The sequence below is a fragment of the Portunus trituberculatus genome, chromosome 40 (genome assembly GCF_017591435.1).
Source record: "Portunus trituberculatus isolate SZX2019 chromosome 40, ASM1759143v1, whole genome shotgun sequence".
NCBI classification, from domain to species: Eukaryota; Metazoa; Arthropoda; class Malacostraca; order Decapoda; family Portunidae; genus Portunus; species Portunus trituberculatus.
The window spans coordinates 28,385,312-28,410,311 of record NC_059294.1 but is presented as its reverse complement, the minus strand read 5'-3'; the positions used below and the strand labels follow the sequence as shown (position 1 = coordinate 28,410,311).

The following is a 25,000-nucleotide window of genomic DNA, read 5'->3' as shown; positions in this document are numbered from 1 at the left end:
TCGCATTGTTCTAAGGAAACACTTCACACGAGAAAAACACGTGAGGTTATGTAAGCAGAGAGAGACTGAGAGAGAGAGAGAGAGAGAGGAGGGAGTAGGGGAGATGGGAGGGACTGACTATGTGCGCTGTGATTGGCTGAAACATTAGTATATACGTAGTTATAAGATACGATTATTTAACACGGTCATTTGGTCATTACCGTTTGTTTTGACGTGTGAAGGAAGTTGAGTGTTACCAATGACAGTTTATCAAAGTATGACGAGAGGCAGATTGGTTCCTCATCGGCGTCTCATGAACCAGTGCAGATTAGCCATCATCATACCTCTCATGGCTGCGTCACGGGTTAAACAGAAAACGGAAGAGTCGTTTCGTTTTCCTTATTATCGCAAGGCCCATTGTGTTCCTTAATGCATCTTTTCGTTTATTTTTAGTTACGTTCCTACTGACACCAAATCCTTGTTAAATTAACGCTGGAATCATGAAAATGCCATGAAAAATCCTATTATTTCGCCACAGCGTGTAAAAAGTAGACGAGATCACTTAATACTCCATTTCCTACCAAGAAGCCAACCACAATGAAACACTGGATGAACACACACACATACACACACACACACACACACACAAACAGCGCATCTCACCCTGTGCCTTCAAGCCCCGACTCGTGGCTAAAGGAAAGAGCGATAAAACAGTGGAGAGGTGCGGTGGACGGTGGGCAATGGAGAGCAGCGGGTTATGAGGGCCAAGATTAGATAGCAATTAAGGGTTCGCTTGTGGCATGTTGATGGTTTTTGGAGTCCTGTCTGTGGGGCGTGAGACGATGGTGGGCGGGGGACGAGTCAGGTAAAGTAAGAGATGACGGAAAAGGAGCAACGTTTAAATAGAAGGAAAAGAAAGTTACAACGATGCATTGGTTTATAACGTGACTGTCTACTTGAATGGGATTACTCTATTACACCAAGCACGAGGAGGAGGAAGAGGAGGTGGAGGAGGAGAAGAAGGAAAAAGAGATTAAACAGGACTATAAAAGCATAATTATACTAAGCAAGAAAACACCTTTACTGGCTCATAACAACATCAGCTGATCTACTCTGCAGGGTTTTATGACCGACATGAGGGCTCAACTGGAAACTGCAAAGGAGGAGGAGGAGGAAGAGGAGGAGGAGGAGAGAGTAACGATTGCTTTACGGCTTCTCTAATATTACCTCAGCACCGCCCCTGGACACTGCTGTTCCACCTGCACCGTATTGGGTATAAAATGGTCTTGTTTAAAGGCCTTACACTCCGCGATATCTTACCAACGAGGCGGGGTGCTGAGAGAGAGAGAGAGAGAGAGAGAGAGAGAGAGAGAGAGAGAGAGAGAGAGAGAGAGAGAGAGACTATGATTAAAACAGTAACGTTGCATTAATTTCTTCGTTGCCTTCCTCTCATTTGTATTTACCAACTAGTAATATTTTCACGTCAAGCTCCCTTCCATGCCACCATCTCCCTGCGCCAGCCACCGTCCATACTCCATATCACAGTGATGGCTGGTGAGTGGGTGGAACTGTAGAGGGATTTAGGATTCTGTTCCATGAGAAAAGTGAGAAAATACCAAATTATCATGTCTGTACCGCATGTTCATCAGATCTTTTATTCCATTTGTTTTGTTTTTTTGAGGGGAGTAATATAATCTCTCTCTCTCTCTCTCTCTCTCTCTCTCTCTCTCTCTCTCTCTCTCTCTCTCCATATCTAAATACAAAACCACGTCAGATGACACGCAACTCATTAACGTAACTCATTAATTAAACGAGGCAATCTTCCTTACCTTTGCCTCGTATCAGTGAGCGTTGGTGCGTCGGAGGTCTGGTGGTGGCCAAAGTGAAAGCAGTAGCAGTGGTCGCAGCAGACGGAGCACTGTCAAGGTGTGTTTTCTGGTGATAGTGAAGGAAACACATTATAGTAAAGGTGAATGGGAGTAGTGGTATGGTGATAGTGTGTTGAAGGGTGACATCACAGTAAGGCTGAGCGTGTACTGGTAGTGGTGGTGATACAAAGGGTGACATGACGCTGAGTGGGAGTGAAGAATCAAACCAAACTGACAAGTCTATCAGGACAGCCAAGTGACACGAGTTGAAAAAAAAAAATTGTTTCCTCTCCACCTCACTTAAAATTTGTCTCAGTGTGGGTCATTGGGTAGGTGACGGATGGATGGATGAGAGGGTGGGCGTGTACGTAGAATGCAGTGGGTGTATGGGTGGATGTGGTTGGCTAGGAGGACTGGTGGAGGTGTGGGTAGGTGAGTGTGAATTGTAGTGGACAGAAAGGTGGGATTAAGAGTGTGGGTGTCTCTATGTGAGTGGATGGATATGGTTGAGTGAGGGGCTGACTAGGTGGACGCTGTGGATAGAGGGATGAGGTTAAGAGTGTGGGTGATTGGATGTCAGTGGGTGGATATGATTAAGTGGCAGAGTAGATGGGTGGTTGCGGTAGAGCAAGTAATGGATGGGTTAAGGCGGCGTCACACTAGCACTTTTCCGTCTTCTTTTTCCGTCAATTTTCTGACGACTGTCAACTTTTGCAGACGGTGGCCGTCACACACAACACAAGCTTGCTTCCGCCTTTGCCGCGCTTGTCGATTGTAAACAAACATGGCTCCTCATTCACCCCAGCAAGCCGCGGCTTTTTTGCACCTTATAATGTAATCAGCTGTTCTGTGATCCCAAAGGCAACGGTGACCTCTAATACTCTCTATGAGAAATTCGTCAGTGTGTTTTGTCCACTGCTCATCTTGGCCAGCTACTTGGAAGTTGCCTTGGAAATATTCAAAAGCATCGTACATTCGCACTCCCCTGGAAATGTACACAAACAACTGAGGAACTTTTCATTGCTAGGCTAGAAGAAAACATAATATGTATACAAATATATATTCATCAACTCCTTTAAATTTCTTGTCATGATAATAGCATTCTTCCGTTTAACAAAAATAAATATTTTTTTAATAAAAGTGTTGATTAGAAACCATAGTTCTTATTTTGACTAAAAATTGGCGCTAGACGAAAACGATGCGTTCCGTCTGACTCAAGACGACGGAAAGAGTTGACGGAAGAGTAAAAAGACGACGGAAATCGCCTGAGACGACGGAAAAAGTGCTAGTGTGACGCCGCTTTTAGTGAACATTGTGTGTGTGTGTGTGTGTGTGTGTGTGTGTGTGTGTGTGTGTGTGTGTGTGTGTGTGTGTTTATGTAAGAGAAGAGAACTGGCCAAGGGCAACAAAAATATATAAAAAAGCCTACTTAGTCACCAGTCTCCATGCAGATCCGATAGAGTTAGCCAAAGGACAGGGATAAATGTCTTGAAACCTCCCTCTTGAATGAAGTCAAGTCGTAGGAAGTTGGAAATACAGATGCAGGCAGGAAGTTCCAGAGTTTACTAGAGACAGGTATGAATAATTGAGAGTACTGGTTAACTCTTGCATTAGGCGCTGTACAAAATAGGGGTGAGAGGAAGAAGAAAGTCTTGTGCAGGAGGTGGGGAGGCATGCAGTTAGCAAGATCAGAAGAGCAGTTAGCATGAAAATAGCGGATCTTCTTGCTGCCTTCATGAAGACTGCAGCAGTTCAGCCGTCTGTGTCTGGAAACATCTGAGGCATATTTACACTCAGGCAGATTTGCCTTGAGGATCACCAAACCCACATTGATTGCCCCATCCGCCCCAGTGCCACGTGACTGTAAGCCTCATCACACACACACACACACACACACACACACACACACACACACACACACACACACACTCTCTCTCTCTCTCTCTCTCTCTCTCTCTCTCTCTCTCTCTCTCTCTCTGAATGCCTTTAGGGACACACTTAACGGATGCTTGGGAACCACTACCCTAAAAATATACTTTACAGAAACAACAACAAAAAAAATGAAACTATGGGTGAGTAGGGCGAGTTTTGGTCCTCATTTTGCGTCGGAATTTTGGCAGTGGAGCAGGAAAAGGAGGTGGAATGAAGGGAGATAAATGCCCTGATGAATACCCCGCCTGGCACCGTAGTTACATGTAGAGTATGCTAATGAGGGCGCGATTATTACTCTTGCAGGTGGTTTTCCTACAATGAATGGTGAAGTCTGCCTGGAGAAAAGATTGTGGAAGCATTATATATAGTTTCTCCCATCTCTCTCTCTCTCTCTCTCTCTCTCTCTCTCTCTCTCTCTCTCTCTCTCTCTCTCTCTGTGTGTGTGTGTGTGTGTGTGTGTGTGTGTGGGTTACTTTAGTTTACATTTGTCTTCCTTTCTTTCCTCCTCTCTCTCTCTCTCTCTCTCTCTCTCTCTCTCTCTCTCTCTCTCTCTCTCTCTCTCTCTCTCTCTCTCTGTGTGTGTGTGTGTGTGTGTGTGTGTGTGTGTGTGTACTTTCTCTTTGTCTCTCTCTCTCTCTCTCTCTCTCTCTCTCTCTCTCTCTCTCTCTCTCTCTCGCCGAGGGAGAATAAGATACAGGTGCAAGACTCCGGCTCGTACACAGCGCTGGCCCGCAAACCTTACCGGGCATGTACTACTATTAGCCCTGCTTTGCATTGCATTACCCATTTAAGATGCGCTTTATCTTCGTAAAGTAAACGTCATAATTTGCAACCAAGACACTTAAAAGGGGAACTTATGTGACATCAAGTGCAATTATGTAAAGATTTTTTTTTATGAGTTTTCGTAACGGTTCGCTGTGAAAAATCCAAAAAGGGAGAAAGAAAACGAGGAAGAGGAGGATTCGAGACAAGATGAGAAAAATGGGAGGGTGGGAGTTTTTTTTAAGGGGAAATAGGTAAAGATGTTACAGGAACATAGAAGTGAAAATTGAAAGAAAGAAGTGGTCATGAAAATTTTAGTAAAGAGAGCATTAAAAAACGGAAGACAACAAAAAACGGAAGATACAACAACATAACGGAAGGTAGAACAAAAAACGGAAGATAGAACAAAATAACGAAAGACAACAAAAAACGGAAGACAAAAACATAAAACGGAAGACAGCAAAAAAACGGAAAAGTGAACAAAAAACGGAAGATTGAACAAAAAACGGAAGACAGAACAAAAAACGGACAATACAACAAAAAACGGAAGGTAGAACAAAAAGCGGAAGACAGAACAAGAAACGGAAAATAGAACAAAAATCGGAAGACAACAAAAAACGGAAGACAACAAAAAACGGAAGGCAGAATAAAAAAACGGAAGACGAAACAAAGAACAGAAAGAAAAGAAATATTTACGCAAAGAAAAAAAAATGACAGACGTTTCAAAGCAGAGAGAGAAAAGAAACAATTAAAAGTCTAAATGAAAGAAGAGAAACAAAAAGAATGTTGATAATATTCTTTCATAGCTTTTTTTAATCACTAACAACAAGGGAGAGATAATCCGTTTTCTTTTCTCTTCTGCCTATAGAAAATAAATACATAACTCATTAACAAGAAAAATAATGCAGCTCACGAAATATTAACTCTCTCTCTCTCTCTCTGACCAGATATAGTAATGCATAATCACACTCATGAAAGCACAACAAAACACACACACACACACACACACACACACACAACAATGCTCATCCCGGCGCCCTTTGCCACCCGCCTCATAAAGCACAATGTTTTCTCCATAATGCTCCCAGAGGTGCCTGCGTAAATCGTTTTTATCATGCAAGATTCAGTGCTGCATTAATTAACCTAACCTAACCTTACCCCCCGTCCCCCAGCCACCCGACGGCCAGCACCGCCAACTAGCCACTGTCAGCCTCCGCGCCGCCACACCCTTATACATAGCACAGCCCACTACATATACCTGCCCTGCGTAGCCATTTGTTCTAGCAGGCCAAGGTGGGGCGGCGCGTGGCTCTTACATCATGCGGTAAGCCACGACACTTCCTCCTCCTCCTCGCTCGTTTATTTTGTTGTGTCGTCTTGTAGGCTCCGTACAACACTGCGCTGCCACGTACGTGCACTGTGTTATCCTAATCTGGCTCCATCATTATTATTCCTCCCGCCACTACGTATTGTACCCACTGCCTGTTCTTATTGTGCTTTTCTTTTCTTCTTTTCTTTTCTTTTCTTTCGTTATGTTTTCGTCCTTGTTATGGTTATGGTGTGTGTGTGTGTGTGTGTGTGTGTGTGTGTGTGTGTGTGTGTGTCATCCATCTCAAACACTCTTTCCTTTCCATGCTCTCTCACAACTTTCTGTCGTACTTCCTCTCCCACCCTCCCATGTTCCCCACACTTGCATCTAGTTGTCTTAGCTTCATGTATCACAACGTTCGATATTGCACTTCTAAAACGCTTCTAACATCGCAGCCACATCCCAGAATGTTTCACCTCCAACCTGACACCCCATATATCGCCATCAAGCTTATAACATCACCAAAACACCACAAAGCAACCACAATTTCCACCAACATACACCAAAACAGCCGCAAAACATTCAGTACATCCCAGATCACGTCAAAACTTCAAAACACATCACAGACGAGGCAGAACAAAATATCTTTGACCGCTTCAGTACCATGACGCGTTTCTGCTTAATATTTGGTGATTTTGTACAGCTTCAGAGGCTTATGTGGGGATTCAAATAGTGAAGACTGGCCATTAACCTTCTGACTCTTCCTAGTGCAAATAAAATCGTCTAATCGTGTCCAAAACTCATGGCAAAAATACGTCCCAGTACTGAAAGAGTTATATCAATAAAAGACTCCCAAAACGTTTCCAAACACATCCAGAGGAGGAGGAGGAAAGGAAAGGAGAATCAGGAGGCGGTAAAACAAGAATATGCCAAAACGACAATATTTAGTATAGTTTACCTTGTTACTCTGCCTTTCTTTGTAATATTTCCCTAAGCTTTGTTTTGTTGTTCACCATATAATATTACCATTATTATCATTGCTATTATCATTGTCATTCTTATCATTATTATCATTATCATTATTACTGATATTGCAATTATCATTATTATCATTGACATTGCTAAAAGATTCAAATATAAAGAAGGAAGAGAGGTTTTTTTTTATTACGGTGGTAATAGCAGTATAAGTGACACAATACGGCAGAACAATGATGGAACCTTGACTAAACTGTCGGACCGCAACGTTCATACAGAATAGCTGAGGGTAATGTGGAGGCGGAGGGGCGGCAGGGAATGGTTAGGCTGAGTTGGGTGCTGGTTGGAGATCGGTTGGTATGTTTTTGGGTCAGTTTGCGTACTTTCGGGTTGGATGGAGTGGAAGGTTTTCGGTTTGTTTTCGGGTGTTTTGTGTGTGATTTGAGTGTTTTAATGTGCTCGGGTGTGCTTTGACATTCTTGGTGTGCTTGATCGATTTTCAGTTGAGCTTTATTGTGTTTTGGGTGTGTTTTAGTATATTTCGAGTATGCGTCAGGAGTGTTTTAAGTGTATTAGGTGAAATGAGGGGAAAATAACAATTAAAGGATCATTATTTCTTCCCAATGAACTCCAATCCATGCAATCTACATTCTACATGAGGCTGTGGAGTTCAAAGCCAGGTCCAAGTTGCCCGCTGTTTCATTAACCCGATACACATAAGGCAGCAAGGCGAGGGAAGATTCATGAAGGCGAACAGCCAAGCAGTAGTCGAGGCCGGCGAAAATTTACGATGCAGAAGTCAGCGACAGGTAAGCAACGCGTCCTAGCTGTAAGGAGACGCTGTGAAAAACAAAGTACTAAATAATGCAAGACCTTTACGGCAGGTTGTTATCATCATTATTATTATTATTATTAATATGTACTCAGTATGCGAGATCCATAAACACACTGGTTTCTCAGTTGTTGCGTGTATGGCCATCCTATGAAGGTTGACGCTTCAAAGTAGCAAGCAATATAAGATATTTACGACTGCTACATATTATGATTAATTCATTATATGTCTTTCATACGTATCGTGGCTCCTCAGATGCGTGAGTGCTGGTATGGTCAGGCTTTGAAGACTGGCAACATACTGGGCCCAGGTACATTATGTGTCTGGCAGCGCGTCAGTGAGTTGGCGTATTCTTTTCACATACAGCAGGAGAGAGAGAGAGAGAGAGAGAGAGAGAGAGAGATTGGATTACATATATTTCTCATCACTGATTGAAGCTCACTAGAAGAAAAAACATCGTGAAATCAGAATATTCCACGGATATGTATATTCACTATATTCGTTCACCTCAGTTGACACACACACATACACACACCTGCTGAGCAGTAGTGTGTTACAAGCCATCCATCTTTAAGAAGTATAGATATCACTGATATCAAAATTAATATGAATGAAAGCCGCTAAGCATTTGTCTTAATGCTTCATCTGTTCAATCATAGACTCAGACTTACCTTGCTTTATAGGGGATATTCCTTCTAAAGTGAAACGCTCCTAGGAACGTAGGAAGTAACAGACACTACTCCACTCCAGCGCTGTTGTTTGTTGTTGGTTTATTTTTTCCAGTACGATGACTGGATGGGCTTGAAGGAGCCCTACTAGGGTTGGGGTTGAAACACAGGCTTTGTGCCACTCCAGCGCGTTGTGTTGGCAACTACCTTGAGCTGATCAAGCCGCGTGACACGGTTCATGAAACTCAAGGAAGCTCGAGCCACTGACTCGAACCCTTATTGGTGGCACCACCCCGGCCGACATAAAGACATTGATAATAGTAATTAGATGTTTTCCTTAATTCTTTTACTCCTAAGATCCTTAAATTGATGGAAAGTCTTGAAAAATCACTCACGAAAAAATTGATATTCCATATATCGATATCAACGCTTAATACTAGAGGCATCGAAATATCTCAAGTCAGTGTTTAGTGCCTTTACCTTGTAGACCACCCAGTAATATAATACATACGTGGCTAAGAAATTATAATGAGGCATAAACATCAAATCTGCTGTGTATTAGTCCTATATCTGACAAAACAAGGTAAATGAAGTGTTTAGAGACCACAGTGTTCTAATCACCTGCATTTCACATTCATTGTATATTGGGAAAGAAAACTAATTAATTAATCATCATTTTATTATAGTCTACGTGATAAGCTAAAGTAAATTGTGCATAACAACAGGAAAAGAATTATACAGGAGTGAAAAGCCCACAGTTCCCCATAATGAAAGTTTTTTGAGATTTTCTTCATCACTTAATGTTGAAGGAACTTTGGGGCATGACAGTAAATAATACACTGTGGGGCAAGACAGATACTGTCAAACTCCAGGGACAAAAACAGTTCAGTATTCCATCTACCACAGAAAGGCACTTGATTTGACTGTTTAAAAAATCTTGCACTTCACACTGTTCAGAGAGGGGTGGGAGGGAAAGTCTTGCTATGTAAGTGTGGTTGATTCAACTAAAAATCTACCTGAAAAGTGTGGCATATATGTACTCAACATCAGGAAGCCTTTTTTATATATAGATATAATCACACCCCATCAAGGCTAATTGTCCTTACAAGTTACATACACAGTCATTCACCGCTCACATGATCATACACTGACTGCCACTACACGTCCAAATAGTCTCAGCGTGGCGACGCAGCACTGTGCTGGGTGTCTTTTACACAGCGGCAAGTCATGGGCATGTGGGAGGTGAGGAACTGCATAGCATTAATACCCAGTGCAACTCCATAACTGTTGAACATGAGGCTCATGACAGACAGACGTGAGAGAATGGATTGTGACGGGAAGTGTGTGAGACAGTCACTGATACGTTACTCCGTAAAGCTAAGAATTCCTGTACGACAGCAGCACATAACTTTATCTTTACAATGTAACAGCTGATGCAAGTCACAAACGGAAGATTGACACGGAAGCACAGGCGATAATTGATTCCTTCAGAAAATTTATATTTTTTTTTGTGGATATACACATTAATGTTGACTGTGCAAAATTTCTTTTGTCTCCTTATGAAGAAGACTGACTAATTATAATGTGAGTTGGCCACACGACCCACACCATGTGGTTATCTCCCTCCAGAAAGGATAGCGGAAGGTTGCACAGTTGAAAAGTAACGAATGTGATACATGGTTTCAATTAACAACACTTCTATTATCTGGCCAACTTTTAAAGCTCTAGGTAGGTAATTACATATTTGTGATATATGTATACATAACAAAAATACTTTATAACCTTGATGCTGCATTAGCTGGGCTGTATCTTTGTGGAATACAGTACTAAAAATATGAGATGTGACTTAAACATAACATCTGAAAACAATAGTTATTCCCTTGGCAGTGATGCGAATCCTTCCTTATCACTCTCTGGAAAAATGCATATACATTTTATCTAATTTTAAGGGTAATCTAATGTCCATTTAGTCTTCATAAAATTATTAAATCTGAAAGATGAATGTGAAGAAATGAGATGAAATATTGTAAGTATCATATCCAGAGAAAGGCATACATACATATACAAACATACATATGCCATGTTCACTCCAGTATCTACCATGCCTAAATGAGGTGGATAAACTAAATAAACAAACATAGAAGAATATAAGAAAAGAAAGCCAGGAGCATTTTAAGACTGCACATTATTATTCCAAGACAAAGAAAAGTTGAAAGTGGTGCATCCCAGCAAAGCCTGTGAAGTAAACATTTGCACCGGTAAGTGTGCGTGACTAAAGGTACTTAATCATCTTTTTTTTGCTCCATATGAATTTTGCTCCACACATCACCAGAGGAAAGCACCAGCACATGGTGACAAGACATCTATATAGAATCATTTTTTTGTTCTGATTAACTTCACTTTGGGTGTGACTAGACGCGTGCAAAACCTGAACTGATCCTCATAACATGTCCACTTCCAGATGAACCTCTCAAGGACGAGCTTGGTTACTGAAGGACAGTGTGTGTGTGTGTGTGTGTGTGTGTGTGTGTGTGTGTGTGTGTGTGTGTGTGTGTGTGTGTGTGTGTGTGTGTGTGTGTGTGTGTGTGTGTGTGCCATTTTTGATAAGCAAATGCACAGGCTATTAATACATCATTCATGCTGAGACCTGGACACACTGTATAGTTCACATATAGAGAGAAAGTCTGCTTTCACTTTACCATAACAGATTTGTCTTCATTATCAAAATCTAGCCATTAATTAAGTCATGTTATATGAAAATCAATCATGAAATGCATGAAATCATCCTTGTATTTTCCCTTATGAACATGTTGGCACACAAGAACTGTTAAAGAGCTATAAAGGTTTGAATATGACCTCCTGACAAGCCAGGGCAGTGTACAACTCAGCACATCACACACACCTTCACGGTAACATCTCTATGCCCTTCAGTACTCAGACATCATGAATCCAGCATGCTCTTTTGCTCTTGGAATACCACAAAAACTCAGACAACCACAGCAATAGGTTATGGTAGGCCGACTGTCTTTAAAAGCCTCGGTCCCCAAGAATCCAAAAGGCAAACTGTTTGAAATATAGTAAATTCCTAGTTAATCTCATACTGTTCACTATATTGAGATTACAAAGCAAGTTTGTATTGTAACCATAAAAAATATTCTTTGGGTCTTTATATATTTACAAAAATGGCATCATCAGAAGTAGCAAAGCAAACAATCTTGATAGTTAATGAGTCTGTGGTAAAGCTACAGCTCTGTCCTGTGTCGAGGCCTCACTCATACTTTCTCCACGTAGTTCCCGGGGAAGGTGCCGAAGAGGCCGGTCCTGCGGGAGGTGCCCACAAACCAACCGTCGTCACACTTCTCCATCACCATCACCAGGTCATTCTCCAGGAGTTCCAGCTCATCGTCATTTTGAGGTTTGTAATTGTAAAGTGCTCGATACCTGCAAAGACAAATGCCATGCTTACTTGAGAGCCTTGCTTGGAAAAATGCTTGCATCTTAAAATCTCTACCTCATTGTTAATGTATTAGCTGTGTCTCTTACATTACACTCTGGTCTGGTGTAAAGCTTTCAAGAAACTCATGTCTGGAATGCCTTTCAAATTCATGTATGTTAATTTTTTAAAATTCTTGATTAAATAATCTTATAGGCTAAAAATGATGATGATGATGATGAGCACATTGATATTTAATTCTGTAACTAATTCATATACTTCATCTTATGCAATAAAGTCAGTGCCCAATATGAGCTAGTGTTCTAAAAACATTTTTCTCCCACACCATGATTATTTTTCAAAGGCCACAGTGAAATTAGCCAAGTTCTCAAAGGGGTTTCTTGTGATAATAATGTAGAAATAAACATTATTAATCCATCACTACAAACACAGAAGTTGCTATCACTTCTTGTAGAATCTTTAGAAAGTAGTCAAAGTGTGGATAAAGTGTTCCTGTCTTAATGGCTGAGGCATATCAAACACTTATCCATAGAAACAACAAGCCTCTCAACATAGTGACAAAGCAAGTCTCAATAAGACAATGACAGCAGCACTCACGGGACAGGCTCCTGCTGGGTGTTGACAGTGAGGGATTGGTGGTAAGGTCTGGAATCATTTTGACTTCCCGGTCGCCCCTGTAAGCCACGAAAGAGGAAAATTTTATATACCTGATTTCAAGGAGAATTCTAACCTACCTTGCTATGACTAATGCCATTAAAAGACTAGGCAGAGCAGTTCATCTTCAAAGACTTGGCAAGGAAGATTTCTCATAAATTTGAGTCTTGGAAGATAATCCTATTAAGATCTATTAACTGAAGCAAGAGAGCACTGAAGATATAATTTCATTAATTCTATAGGTCTCAAGTTACTATGGAATGAATATCATTACTGGATACTCAAATCAGGAACATTATATCTTTCAGTGCCCCATAAGCCAAACTCTGCTTGGCATTATACTATTTATGATAAAGCACCTGCATTCCAAAAAAACCTGCAAAAGAAAGGTTGATCAACTGAGTGAACAAGAGCACTGACAACGGACAACAAACCAACCATCAAAGCTGCAGCCACAAATACCAGTGTCAAAACAGTCTTTAGGGTCTCACTGCTTGAAGCATTGAATTAACCTGCATGGAGTCATGAAGCAAACATACCCTGTCCATCAGGTGCTTGGCCACTGAACCCTGACTTAGGCAACTGTTTGATATGCAATAAAGTTAAGTTTATTTCTGAGACTGGCACTGCAGCCCCAGCCTTTGTACGCACCAAGGTGGAGTAGGGGCTGGAGTAGGAAGAGGCACCATTGTAGAGCAGGTTAGCTGCGGGCAGGGCGGGCCGTGGCATGGGCGAGGAGCTGGGAGTCACTGGCAATGATACACCACTTACGTCAAAAACTGACAAACTTCCAAACTTCTGAGAAAGTTAAGCTTATGGAACGATTCTGAAAGCGACTGTCAAATCTTACCTCTGTCATATTACTCAGAACCAGCTAAAACAGTACAAAGAGACAGGACTGTATTCATTATCTCTTCTCTGCAGGAAAGGTTAATGCAAATTGAAGATGTGAACAAAATTTTTCAGTGTAAAATTAGTTGCAAATGGAGTAGGCAATAGGGAACACATTTTCCAGCCCTTACACTTTTATACTAATCACTGAATGACTGATAAATTCATTACTAAGTGTGGATGATACTGACATGACACACCCAACATTCACACAAAAAAATTTACAGATGCAAAAAATGAACATCATTCAGTACAGCATATCTATCAAAATCATGTACAGTCAAAGACACATGAAGATTTTCCATAAAATAAAAAAAAAAATTTAGAACAGCATCTAGTAATTCCCTTTTAAGCATCAGAGCAAATGGGTAACTATTATTGTAAGTTGAATGTATTATCTTTGTGTATGAGTGACATCTGAAAGCTAATAACACTGATAAGTATCATTTTCTCTGTCTTCAGTTGCAGCAACACATGCCCCTTCTGTTTTTTAATTTGTATATGACAAACTATTTTGGCCATTGTCCCCTTTGAGCAGAATTACATTTCAGTATATTAGTACATAATGTATAGAGATGATTGTAAGAAAATGTTGTGTGAAGCTAATGAATCTTTATGTTCCCGAGAAACCATACTGGAGGCCACTTAATGCATACACTCAATGAAACTTTCCTAGGTTTGAGCAGTGTTCACTTTTTTAGCCTTCCATAAATTAGTTACTGTCTATCTCATGAGTAAATCTATTTTGAGTTGGGTTCAATACAGTTTATAAAAACTAATAATGTGTAGTGAGAGCATGAGATGAATAACGGGGTAGTACATGAGGAGAGGAGGAACCTACTGACAGGGCTGGAAAAAGAGGCTCAGTTTTAGAAAGGGACTCACTTGCTGCCACATCCTCAATTGGGTTGCCATAGTATGTTAAAATACACAGACATCTAAGCAGAGCATAATTTCATTGGCAAATTTAATAAGTATTTTTCTTATTTGTACAAAAAATTCAGATAGTTTTGTTACATAAATGGAAAAGTTTAGCTCATATGCACTGAGAAACCAAAAGGGGAAAGGGTATGCAACACATGACAGTCACACTCCAGGCCTTTGGTTGTTCTCTATCACAGAAGGTGTGCAGTTAGTCAAAATAAATCACACATCACTAAATTACTCCATCACTTTAGTAATTAGTTAAATGCTCCATTCAAGTTGAAACATGACATGCTGTACACTTGAAAAAATGTGCAATGAAAATTGAAAATCATGAAAAGTGACAGCCTGCTACCATGCCTCCTTCCTGACTGATGGTTTGTGTATCAACTTGTCAAAGCGCAGGGATAGGATATAAAAACACAGCAAAAGAGTAACACCACAGAGTCTGGTATTTCCCTGCATAATTCAGAGGGAACACTAACCCAGCTGAACCTGGTAAGCTACACTTCAACAAATGTACACATCCTTGCCTTAGCTGGTGATGCAGGGCACAATAGCATACCTGGAGACTGACGAGACATCCTTGGCTCTCTGGCATGAAACAGACTACAACTTACACTATTTGAGACTGATCATTTTGGCTAACTATTCATGGATCTAGTAGTACAAAAAGAGAGTAGTAGAAATTCCTTGAAAAATGTGGAAAGAAATGTATCAACGTTCATTATCTGGGTTTCTGCACACGTACGGATGCACGCAGGCATGTACACACACACACACACACACACACACACACACACACACACACACACACACACACACACACACACACACACACACACAATGAATAGGTAAATAAATGATAAAAAATAAATAAGAAAATAAATAAAAAGTATCAATCACTTAGATGCAATGTTCACCACTGGCTATGAGTGTAATACTCTAAGAAATTGGGATGTCAGGGGTTCCACTATTTATTTTCAATTTTTTTTAAATTTTTTTCTCATCACTGACATTTTTTCTCAATCAATATATCCTTCTACTTCAAGTGACATCATAATACATACTTATGTAATTTAGGCTATAACAAGCCAATTCTTTAAGAAATTTCAATAATCTTTTGTGAATTTAAAACCCCACAAGTTTCCTGGCAAATCAAGGACTATTTTCTTACTTTCATGATAATTTTCGATCATCTTTGGTTTGCAGTGCATCACGTATAACACACAAACACCCATACCCATACACACACACACACACACACACACACACACACACACGAGTGGAGATATTTGGGTGTGTCTCCTTTCACGTGTAGCCCCTGTGAGTAGGTACAGGATGTAAATCGAGGAGTTGTGACCTTGTTGTCCTGGTGTGTGGTGTGTGCCTGGTCTCAGGCCTATCCAAAGATTGGAAATAATGAGCTCTGAGCTCGTTCCGTAGGGTAACGCCTGACTGTCTTGTCAGAGACTGCAGCAGATCAAACAGTGAAGTGAAACACAAATACACACAGCCCTCATGCTTAACAGGAAGAGATGTTACACACACTGCATCATTTAAGTGGCCAGTTCCTTACTAAAAAGTTCTGCACAGAACAAATACATTTCCAAACCTTCAGCATTGTTGCAAACACTTCATACTATTAGGATGTTAAAAGTGCATTTGATATTTCAGTCGCTGATCCCAACCAGTATTTGTAATTTCATTATGATGTACTTGAAGTTGAAGTTATAGCAATAAAAATCATAATTAATCAACTAAAAGTTGCTTTCATCTCTGAAATAATATAAGTAAATACTTTTGCTATCTTAACACTCTTGTTTGTGACCCATCACATTTACACCACCTTAAAGAACTCCATGATTTCTTTGGAGGAGTCATGCAGTAGCAGGAATGAACATCTTCATCACTTTGTCTCTTTTGGAGATATTCTCCTCTAGTTTTGAGAGGTAATATACAAGCCACTTCCTCTGAAGTAGTGGCAAGACACTCATTCATTTCACACATTGGTACTGGATTGGTATGAGAAGAAAAACAGAAGGCTACAATGGAGATGTAAAGACCACAAGACAGGCAGCATTATATCATCAGCCTTAAAGAGAGATCAATAAGGCAGGAAAGGAACATTTATTGTTGCTCTTGGTGACTTGCTAACTATATAATCATTAAAGACACTTGTACCTTGTAGTATTGAAAGTTCCAAACAGTTAAGGTCCAACACCTTTCCTCTTATATTTTAAACGAAGGTCACATCTTTCATACCAGTGACACTGTACTCTTAAGCCGTCTCATTGCACATTATCATGACATTGGGTGTTGTTATGTTTGTTAGTTATGAAATGTATTATCTATATATTTAGTTTTAGTTTTGCAAACAAGAGAATACCAAGCTCGTTATCAAAGACATTAAATCAAATCACACCTCTCCTACACCACTTATTTCTCACCATTTACAAACCTGCATAAGGGAAATACAGCAAGAGGAAATTTATGACTGTGCTACATGTAAACCACAAACAGACGACACACAATACACAACATACACACATATATCACTGAATAGTCAATCAAATGGGTAGAGAGAGCAGGATTATATAACAAGCAGCATACATACACATCAAAAAAGAAAGAAAAAGATGCAGGGTGGTGTTAGAAGTAGTCAGCCGCATCTAAGGATATTGCAGAGGCAGCAAAGTGGGATGTGCAGAAGGGAAAGATGCATTACCTCTCTTCTAGTCAAGATAAATTGTGGTGATAGGTATGATGTATAAAGTAATCAGTGTTACTAAAAGATTATCATGAGGGTGTTCTCAAAATGCAATACTGCATACTTCATTGCTTCATTTGACTTTTTGAATACATCATTTTGTATGAAGTTCTACATCAATTGTATAAATTAACAATAATCAAATTCTCTTTGTTTTGTGCACTTTATTAGGGAAGCTTTATTGTTAATGCTTGGATAAGAAATGTTTTTTGTACACCACTGACTTGTTGTTTTCATTTGTTGCTGCATCAATTTTAATAACATAATTTCTTAAACACAGGGACATTCATTCTAATCGAAAGATAAAAAAAATATTTCTTATTATTTGTAAAACAGTTTCCTTAAATTTCAAAGAAAATATTTTAATTATGATAGATTTAAGTTGCAACTCCTAAAGTAGAATCTCATAATGAATGACGCACGACATTTACCTAGATATTCATTTACTGAATCTTGTTTTCCATACATGAGTTATGTGTAGCAGTAGTAAAATAATACAGTTCACTTCATATACAGTAGTGACTCACTTGATCTGATGAAAGGCAACCCCTCCAAGCTTACTTAATGGCACAGTGAGTGGCCATTTCTCTTCAAGCTTAAAGTCCATCACACTGAAACCATCATGTCCTCAGCACTGTGCTGTAAACATTGCCTCACTTGGTCATGCTTTCTGCTCCATATTGCTGTGACTTAGTCTCCTGAGTTTCATAATATGTATTAATTTATTCTTTTTTCATATATTTGGGGGATTTTGGGAGCAAAATCAGACCAGTAATATGTGTCTGCACACATCAATAATGTGCATCATCATACTTTGGAACACACTTGTCCAGGAGTGTGATGGGGCTTGAGACACTCACAGAACTTTATCTCTGAGAGTGAATGCTTTCATGTGCACCATCTCCAGGTTTTGATAATGTATTAAATATAGTGGAGCACTTCCTTCTATTGAGCTGAGCATATCCAAAGCCTCTAAAGTTGGCATCAGCAGTGCTGTTAGCTCTCACATCCCTGAGCTACATGCCATTCCTCCATTGCCTCATTATCTACTAAACATCTTTTCAGACTGCTCTAGTTTCTGCTGCAACTTGCAATATTTTGTAAAATAATGTAAAAAATTAAAAGATATAATGATTCTTAGAACACAGGCACTTGAGTTTGGTAGCTTTACGCTGCCCAAGTCTAGTCATTGAGATGAAATCTATGCATGTTTGCAATAATCTGTACTTAGCTCACTAAAGTGCAAGTTTTCCTTTATGTGGTTATCAGAGCTGTGCATGATTACCACACACACACTCTTGCCATTAGTGACACCCAAAGTATGAGTGCATAGATGGGAAACAAGTTGTGAGCTTATAAATTAGATGAAGGTCCATTATCTTACAGTTTACAGTGATGAGATGGGAGGATTGTGGTTACTGAAGCACAAAGACGTGCATGCCAATTAAGTGAGCATCTACTGTATGTGTATTACCATAAAACTTATTTGAATTCAGTCAGATTAAAAGGTTTGCTGAAAAACAAATAGTCACAGATGTTTTCAAAGACATTTTAGAGCACTGTTACCAACTGAGTGTATTATTAAGAAGTAGCCCTCCATGTAAGTCAAGGCTGTGGGCCACCAAGCACTAGAAGAGATACTTACAGGGACGGTCTGCTCCAGGCTCCATCAGGGTGTCAACGTAGGACACAGGGAAAATACCCTTGCGGTTTCCTATCCTTCCCTCATACCAGTTTTCATCAACACGTCGAGTTAAGACAACCAGCTCTCCTGAAAAAGAGTGTGAGTCTTGAGTCATTGACAAAGGCAGACATCTCACTCACTGCAGTGAATGGTGGTACAGGTGTTTTGTGGCGTTCAGTAAAAATACATGCTGTGGAAGAGTTTAAAGATGTTTGACTACATGTACTCAGTACAATAACAATATATGGATTCAGAATCAACACATTGCTTGAAGTTGAAAATTTATGTAGTATTTTTCTCTCCTACACATGTGTGGGATTACTATAATACTAAATCTAAATTTGCATTTCTCAAGGGTTGAATACAATTACTAGCCATAATGAAGTACAAAATGTTTACATAAGCAGAATACACAGATACAAACCTTTACTGAGTGACATCTCCATGGATGTCTGAGCTTGGAAATTAAATCTGGCTCTGGCCTGGCCTTCAGTTGGCTTTCGGGTCAGTGTTCTAATGCTGTCATAAGGCACAATCTGGAAGAGATTTGATACTGCTACACTGCACTAACATGCCAAAGTAAATATGTACAAAAAGAAAACCCTGCATTAAAAATTATTTAGCTGTTGCAACAATGCTGTCTCCATTAATACACATTTAGACAACATTAGTCAGTCAAAATGGTTTCCCTTAAATGCTTGTAAGGTTGCTGTGATGGTTTATTTTTTTTTTGGTGTATTATACATTTAATTGTAAAGTTCTCTTTCTGAGTCTATTGCAATGTTCCATTGAACATAGAAAGCTGCTGAAAATGATAGACATTTGAATTACTGATTTACTGTAACAATGAATTTGGTGGAAATAAGTTGTGATTGAAATTGAGGTTCAAATGAAAGTTTCACTGTCCACATCATATCTATGCCATAGTTGGTACATCGTCTGTCAGCCAATCATGTAATAAATATTCCACAGCAGGAAAACTTTAATAGATACAGAAACTTATCCACCCATATTAAACATGTTTATATATGTCTACTATATACCAAGCTGACAAACCTACATGAAGTCAACCAACAAAACACCACACTGAAACACACACCATTCACACTATTAGCCCTTCCTTTCCACTACCAGTGGATCACTACTTGCTCTCATAACCTCAATTGCAACTCAAGAGACTCAGCAGGGTTGCCTCACCTCCACATAGTTGCACGGGAAGATGCCAACTGACCCCCGGTGCTCTCCTTCATACCAATTCTTATCTATTTGTCGACGGATGAATACTACATCACCTTTGTTGAAGGAAATTTCCCTGTTCAAATACAAAGAATTCATTAGTAATGTAAGAAATGGTTTGATGAACACTGAGAAAGCAGAGTAAATAATCATTTCACACAAGTAATAATGTAACCTATGATGATTGCACCTCTACACTGATTCCAAAGTTACTGTCAAGAATAAAGCGTTCAGGATATCTGACAGTTACCACAAGGGACAAGATGAAAACATCATTACACTGGCCTGTGTTTCAAATTTTTTTTCAAATGTCAAGGGTTTTTTAACTTATTTAAGATCCTTTTTCATGCTGAAAGAAAAAAACATCGTTCATTTCCTTTGGTCAGGTTTGATTTCCAAGATATAGTTGATTTTAATTCCAGCATATTTATAAAAAATGTGCTATAATCCAAGAATTTATGGACTTTGTTTCTGCCACAGTTGATCATGGGGAAGCTTAAATAACTGGTTATTTTTTTTTTCTTTCATGTCTAGATTTGCATTACAATGGGTCAGAAATGTAAGAACCATCCTAATGGATTTTGTTACATTTGCAGACATGTTGTTCTTCCACAGTCATAAAAAAATCATTAATTTTGTGAAGAAGGCTTATTGTGCGTATTTTGGATTCAAATAAGGGAACCAGGATAAGACATTTGCACGCCATATCTGCAGCAAAACAGGTGTGGAAATCTTACATGATTGGAGTAGTAGGAAAAGGAACAGTATGCCATTTGTTGTCACAATGGTGTTGAGGGAAGGGAAATTTCATGTTATCGACTGTTACTTCTGCAAGACAAATTCAAAAGACATCAATTGCCTTCTGCCATAAAACCAATCCCCATGGACCAAATGTTCCTGAGCCTGATGGCACACTGGAATCTAGTTCTGATTCTGAATCTAGTGACATCACTGATACAGCTGAGTGTGGTGCATACAAGCCAGAGGAGGGTGACTGTCTGGTGCCGTTGACTCAAGCCGAACTTAATGGCCTGACATTACACCTGAATCCTTCCAAGGAGTCTGCCCAATTACTGGGTTCTTGTATTCGAGAAAAAACATTCATTTGCCCCAGCAACATCGTTCTAGTGGTATTGGGACCATGTAAGAGAATTCAGAAAATTCTTTATGTTTGATGAAGCAAGATGTTGTTTCCACTTGTACACATCAAGCTTGGTCTAATGAAGAACTTTGTAAAGACACTAGACAGGGAAGGTGGAGGATTTGCTTTCCTTCATCAGAAGTTTAAATGAATAGGCATGGAGAAGCTTAAGGGTCAAATAAGGGAGCTCATAAAAAAACACTAGTTCTGATGATCCATTAAATCCTGCTGAACACTCTGCCTGGCTGTACATTAAGTCAGTTATTGCAAACTTCCTTGGCAACCAAAGAAGTCCTCAGTATCAGAAGATGACTGACGAGTTGATGGAGAATTTTTACAAACTTGGTGTGTGCAAGTCAGTGAAAATGCACTTCCCTTGGTCCCATTTGGACTACTTTCCAGATAAATGTGGAGACTTCAGTGAAGAACAGGATAAGTGCTTTCACCAAGATATCCATGTCATGGAGTAATGCTTTCAATGCTGATGGGATGTCAACTTTCTGGTGAACTACTGTTGGTGCCTCAAGAGGGATGTGGTGTCTACTTGGCACAATCGGAGATCCCTCAAGAGACTTTTCATTCATGAGTAGCTTAGTTTTTGCATTGTACTCTTCTTGCTACCAATAAGAAATATTCAATAGATATTCAGTGAATAAATCAGTCCAATATTTGCTATTATGTGTTTTATTCACCAACAAATCAATCAAAATATAGGAAGTTTTGGTATGTGCTCATATTTCAAAAAACTTGGCCTGATTAGGTGAAATGAACATAATTTTCAGATTCAGAGCAAAAATCTAAACCAAACTCAGGGAATGTATGTCAGAGCTTGAAAACAGCACAGACCAGTGTTATGAATGATGGTGGAAGTGTGGAACTATGAAGGGCACTAAACTATTAGTGAGGTGATGAAGACTTATAAGTGTTCTGTTAGTTATGCAGAATGAAAGGATGAAAACAAATGTATTAATGGTAAACCCCTGTTAACATATTAAAAGATATAGAAATTCATCAAATAATGGCAAATAACTGTGGAGCTTGGCATATTGGTAGCATGGAAACTTGAAATCATCAGAATTATAAAACAATATTATTTAAGCAAGTGTACAGCTACTGAAGCAATCAAGTGCTCACTACTTTATAATTTCTTTCATAATAAGCAGTTTAGACTCTTTCTTTGTTGTCAAAATGTGAAGTAATGAAATAGTAAAGCTGGAAGTAGATGTAATGTATTCTCTCTCTATCTCACACACCCAAAACTTGAAACCAATAATACAAATGATGTACCTCTTGTTTTGTGCAGAGAAATTATACAATGCCTTTGCCACCTGCTTGAGATCTGGGGTGCGCACGCCCCGCATGGTGCCCAGGCTGCTCTCGTCATCGTAGCGGTTCAGCGGGATTGGAGACTTCTGGAGAGGCCTGTAATGGTAGAGTGGCAAGTGATGATGGTGAACACACAATATATTGCACATTATGTAATTCAAGGAGTTTCAAAGATCAGAATCTTTCACAAACTGATATACTGATATACAGTGAACCCCTCAACATGTCCTCTTACTAAATGGAATTTAGTTTATTTTTAGTGGATCCAGGCATCTTCCTTCTGTATGAAGAATTATGTGGCTAGCAATAACTGTTTGCTAAAAGTTGAGAATGAATTTTCTGTCATCTTGAAGGCAAAAATGGTATAGTGATATGAATAAAGCAGAATGGATGTACTGTTTATTAAAGAACATAATAATACTCTTACCTTAGATAGTGACAAATCCATGAACTTAACTGAAACCACCAGCAACACAACACAATAAAACGAACAATAACACTAAAGCACTGAACTCATGCACCTTTGCCTCATGCAGTGACAACATTAAACCTGCAACATGACGTCGCTTGTTTAGCTTACACCAAGAAAACTCTCGGTTTCCTCGGGTAAAGTCTGGTGTGTGTATTTACAGTTCGGATGCTGTAGCTAAAGATACAGCCCTTACAATTAAAGTTTTTGAAAAGCTTATTCTGTACACTTTCTGATATGTGAACCCTCTCTCTTAATGATCAACATAAAGCTAAACATGTCTGGATGAAGTATCTTCACATTCTACACATAAACTTCCTCAGAAACATATGCCCCCATTGCATCATTGTCATAATTCATGTATTGCATTATTTCTCTGTCATATTTTCTTATCTCATTATCAATGTGGACTTCAAGGTCAGGAGAAGAGGCCTTGGGGTGGTTGTGTTTACTCCTCACAAGGGAGAAGACGGAGGAGAAGAGGCGGGACACCACTTTGAGGGTGGACAGGTATCGGCGTCGTGCCTGAGGGGAGCTGCAAGATGGGGTGGCCGGTCAGGGTATCTTGGGAGAGGGAGGGAGGCAGGCAAGGCAGGACAGGGTAGGGTAGGGCACATGGATGGGGGGGATAGTGAAAGAGGGACAGATACGAAAGACAAGAGTGCATGTGGATGAATGAAAGGTGAGGTAATAGTAACAGCAAGGCATGAGGAGCTACTGAAGATGTCAAAGTAAGTTAAGGGAAATAGAGGCTTAGTGAGACAAAATGATAGGAAGTGAAAGGAACTATAACAGAAAGAGTTAATCAAGAGAAGTCAGTAAAAAGCTATTTATCCTTGATTTAATTATTAGCAAAAGCTGAGGTTCATAAAGAAAGTAAGTTTTGGACGATGGTTTATGTCTCTCATTTTCATGAAAATAAACAAGAAGTCATACAAGTTAGTTATTCAATGACAATGACTCAGTGACATAAAACAACAGGCATTAATTTTTCTAGTATTGCAAAATAACAGTGCATATGAAAATTATGAAGAGGTATTCTTACATGCACTGTTAGATATGCATGTATGCCAAACCCAGTTTTATACTCATCAGAGTCAAAATAATTCATGTGCTATGCAAGAACACATAAGAGAAAAAGCTTAATAGCTGAGACAGAGTAAACCCTCGACAAATAAATCAATAAAGAGAAAAAATAAGTTGCAACTAAAAATAAAGCATTTACTATAGTAGTATAGAAAAAAAAATCCACTTATTGACCATGAATGAAAGAGAATTTGTCTCTGCATTAAATAGCTACTGTACTGTGGACTATGAGATCTGAGCTATGGAGATGTTAGCATTTATTTTGACTACAATAATTATACTGATGAAACTAGTGAATGCAATCAGAGTCACACTAACAGCACAACTTAAAACTACTGCAGAAGATGCAATACAGTTGCACTGAGCCGCATACGTACTGTCCGTAACTGCGATCATGCACTGCTCACTGGAGGGAATCAGGCATCACCAGAGATAGAATGTTACAACCTTCATGTCCCTTGTTACAATGACAAACAAAACAGAACAAGGATGGGTACAACTACAGTACAGGAAGAGTTACAAGTGAAGGCAGTACTACCTTACAAAAAGTAAACCAGGTATCCCCAAAATTTATGAAGAGCCTACCTTGTAAAACATGGAACCAATTACCATAACCTTCAAGTCCAGCAAATCATCTTAACACTACCACATCACCCAACACAGGCAGCAGCAAATGTTATTTTGTATCATTACTCCTACTAGCTTAGGAATATTTACAATTCAGCTTCAGAACAAATGAGTACCATGAAACATACTTTGATGAATTTGAGTAATACATATTTTGCTCCAGTATACAGTGCTGTGATTATCAGACTTTTGAGGGGCAATTATTTATCAATAAAACTGAGACATACTAACTCACTAAATGTCATAAAACTAAACAATTTTCAAAGGAAAACCAAGCAAGCAAGTTATAGCTACAGTAGAACAGAAGGTCTCCAGTATGTAGGAGCTGTGCAATAACTATTTCCAAGGACTAGGAATTGCCTTAGATATTCCTACTATTACTTTTTAATCAAAGCAACCTTGACAATAACTTA

The 25,000-nt window shown here is 39.4% G+C and overlaps 1 protein-coding gene and 1 long non-coding RNA gene across 7 annotated transcripts in view; both read right to left on the bottom strand.

Annotated features, from left to right (window-relative positions):
- Window positions 1–7,087: 7,087 nt before the first annotated feature.
- LOC123516205 lies at window positions 7,088–8,513 on the bottom strand. The gene is made up of 3 exons (XR_006678121.1): window positions 8,329–8,513; window positions 7,896–8,009; window positions 7,088–7,652 (listed from the first exon to the last, which is right to left on the bottom strand). It is a non-coding gene; the product is annotated as an uncharacterized LOC123516205 (long non-coding RNA).
- A 476-nt stretch (window positions 8,514–8,989) lies between these two features.
- LOC123516083 (titin-like) overlaps window positions 8,990–25,000 on the bottom strand; it is a 562,881-nt gene continuing 546,870 nt past the window's right edge. For 3 of the 6 annotated variants that reach the window (XM_045275154.1, XM_045275153.1, XM_045275155.1), the window contains 7 exons: window positions 22,367–22,501; window positions 19,900–20,014; window positions 19,127–19,238; window positions 18,664–18,789; window positions 13,085–13,182; window positions 12,377–12,453; window positions 8,990–11,766 (listed from right to left, as the gene is read on the bottom strand). In XM_045275154.1, coding sequence (XP_045131089.1) covers window positions 11,598–11,766; window positions 12,377–12,453; window positions 13,085–13,182; window positions 18,664–18,789; window positions 19,127–19,238; window positions 19,900–20,014; window positions 22,367–22,501 — 832 coding nt within the window. In that variant the 3' untranslated portion in view covers window positions 8,990–11,597. Of the gene's footprint in view, window positions 11,767–12,376; window positions 12,454–13,084; window positions 13,183–17,545; window positions 17,658–18,663; window positions 18,790–19,126; window positions 19,239–19,899; window positions 20,015–22,366; window positions 22,502–22,786; window positions 23,410–25,000 lie in introns of those variants that run through there. The other 3 variants (XM_045275166.1, XM_045275167.1, XM_045275169.1) reach the window with 3 other exon arrangements.